Raw genomic sequence first — 1686 nt, forward strand, 5'->3', positions numbered from 1 at the left:
CACGGCGTGGGGGAGGCGGGGGGCTGCCCCCGCAGGCCTCGGGTTTACGCGTGCCGCGGGAAGGGCTATGATCGTTCTGGGCTGCGTCTCAGGCGCTCATTAAAGGTGTAGCCTACCCGGCCATGGCTCTGAGGGAGCTGAAAGTTTGCCTTCTGGGGGTAAGTACTCCGTGGTCGGCTCTCTGCGGGGCCCAGGCGCGGGCCGGGGACGGTGGGAGGGAGGGAGTCCGCTGAAGGACTGGCTTGAAAGGCTCTTTCTGGTGGTGGCGAGCCTCTGTGTGAGCCCCCTGAGCGAGGGTCCTCCCCCTGGGCGAAGGGTGGGCCTCGCCCCTACCGGAGCTGCCGGCGCGCCCCGGCTGCCCGACTCCGTCCCCCAGAGGAGACCGGGCGACGGGAAGGGCCTTCCCCTCCAGGGGGGAGGCGTTTTCTAGAGGTAAATATCTTTTTTTTTTTTTTCCCCTTTAAAAAAATAAAAGAGAGGGAGCATGAACATCTAGCGTATGCTCCCTCTTCCTTGTAAGCTATTCGGGCTTGGAATTCACAAAATAAATAAATAAAAGCACCTGAAATCGAGCTCGCGGGAGACGAGGACGGGTCTGAACTTTTTTTTTAAACAACATACGTAGGCTTTGAAAGTGCCCGAAGTGTTGCATGTTGTGGAAGCAGACGTTAAGCAAACCGAAGTAGAAGTTCAGAAAATTCAAGGCTATAAAGCTGTGTGTTGGCGTGGTTTGGTCTGAGGGCTTCAGTGGAGAGCCTGGCATTGAATACATGTTGTCTCCATCTGTATCCAAATTCTGTGTTGTACAGAGTGTGACTGGCAGAATTGTTTTCTGCTTCTAAATGGCCGTATTGCCCTTCAGAGGGAAAATTATGTGTTTCTCTGCTCTTCGTGTTATGAAGGCATTTGGGGTAACTACTAGCTACTGTTTGTGTTCACCCAACCTGAGAAACCTTTCATCGTGTAAAAAAGGAGAATAAGCACCTGGGAAGACTGGTCCTTGAACTCCTGGAGCCGGGAACTGCATCTTACGTTTCGCTGTTTAAGATTTGCTCTGCTTATTGAGACTGCAAACATTATAAAATACATAACTGGCATAATATGCTTTTCCTTGAGAGGAAAATAGCTTGAAAAGATAAAACACAAGCATACATATTGTACCCAAATTTACTACAGTATTCAGAAGATTCAAACAAATGCATGAATGGTGTAAAACTTCATTTTCAATGAAACCATTTCTAAGGGGTTTTTTCCCTCAAAATTTTAAGAACTTTGGAGATGTAAAGTGATTCTTCACCTGACTTAATTAAATGATAATTTAAAATGTCTAGCTGTTTTTTAGAAGAGTTTATTGCTAATAGTTTGTTGAGTTATTTCACTCCTAAATATGCCTTATTTTTTTTTAAGCTATGGAGTCAGTGGTGCAAATACATACATGACCCAGAATTTTCATGTTATGTTTCCTCTTGTACCATTTATAGCTCTGTAGAGTTGCATTAGAAACATACTTCAGGTGTGTCATATAAGAAATCTCAAGTCTTTCATTAAGCAGGGTGGGACAGTATTAGTCAGAGGTTGAAACGCATGTGTCACGCTTGTATAATTTAATGTGCTCTATTGGCTTGCAAAGATGGAATACCATACTCAATTGTTGTATATTTTACTAAAAGTGGTAGATGGTCTTTC

At 45.4% G+C, this 1686-nt stretch overlaps 1 protein-coding gene across 1 annotated transcript in view; it reads left to right on the forward strand.

Annotated features, from left to right (window-relative positions):
• Window positions 1-14: 14 nt before the first annotated feature.
• The window catches only part of RAB22A (RAB22A, member RAS oncogene family), a 16125-nt gene continuing 14453 nt past the window's right edge, over window positions 15-1686 (forward strand). The window contains exon 1 of the mRNA XM_010287767.1: window positions 15-158. Coding sequence (XP_010286069.1) covers window positions 123-158 — 36 coding nt within the window. The 5' untranslated portion in view covers window positions 15-122. The remainder of the gene's footprint in view (window positions 159-1686) is intronic.

This window comes from Phaethon lepturus, unplaced genomic scaffold (genome assembly GCF_000687285.1).
Source record: "Phaethon lepturus isolate BGI_N335 unplaced genomic scaffold, ASM68728v1 scaffold22995, whole genome shotgun sequence".
Lineage (NCBI taxonomy): Eukaryota > Metazoa > Chordata > Aves > Phaethontiformes > Phaethontidae > Phaethon > Phaethon lepturus.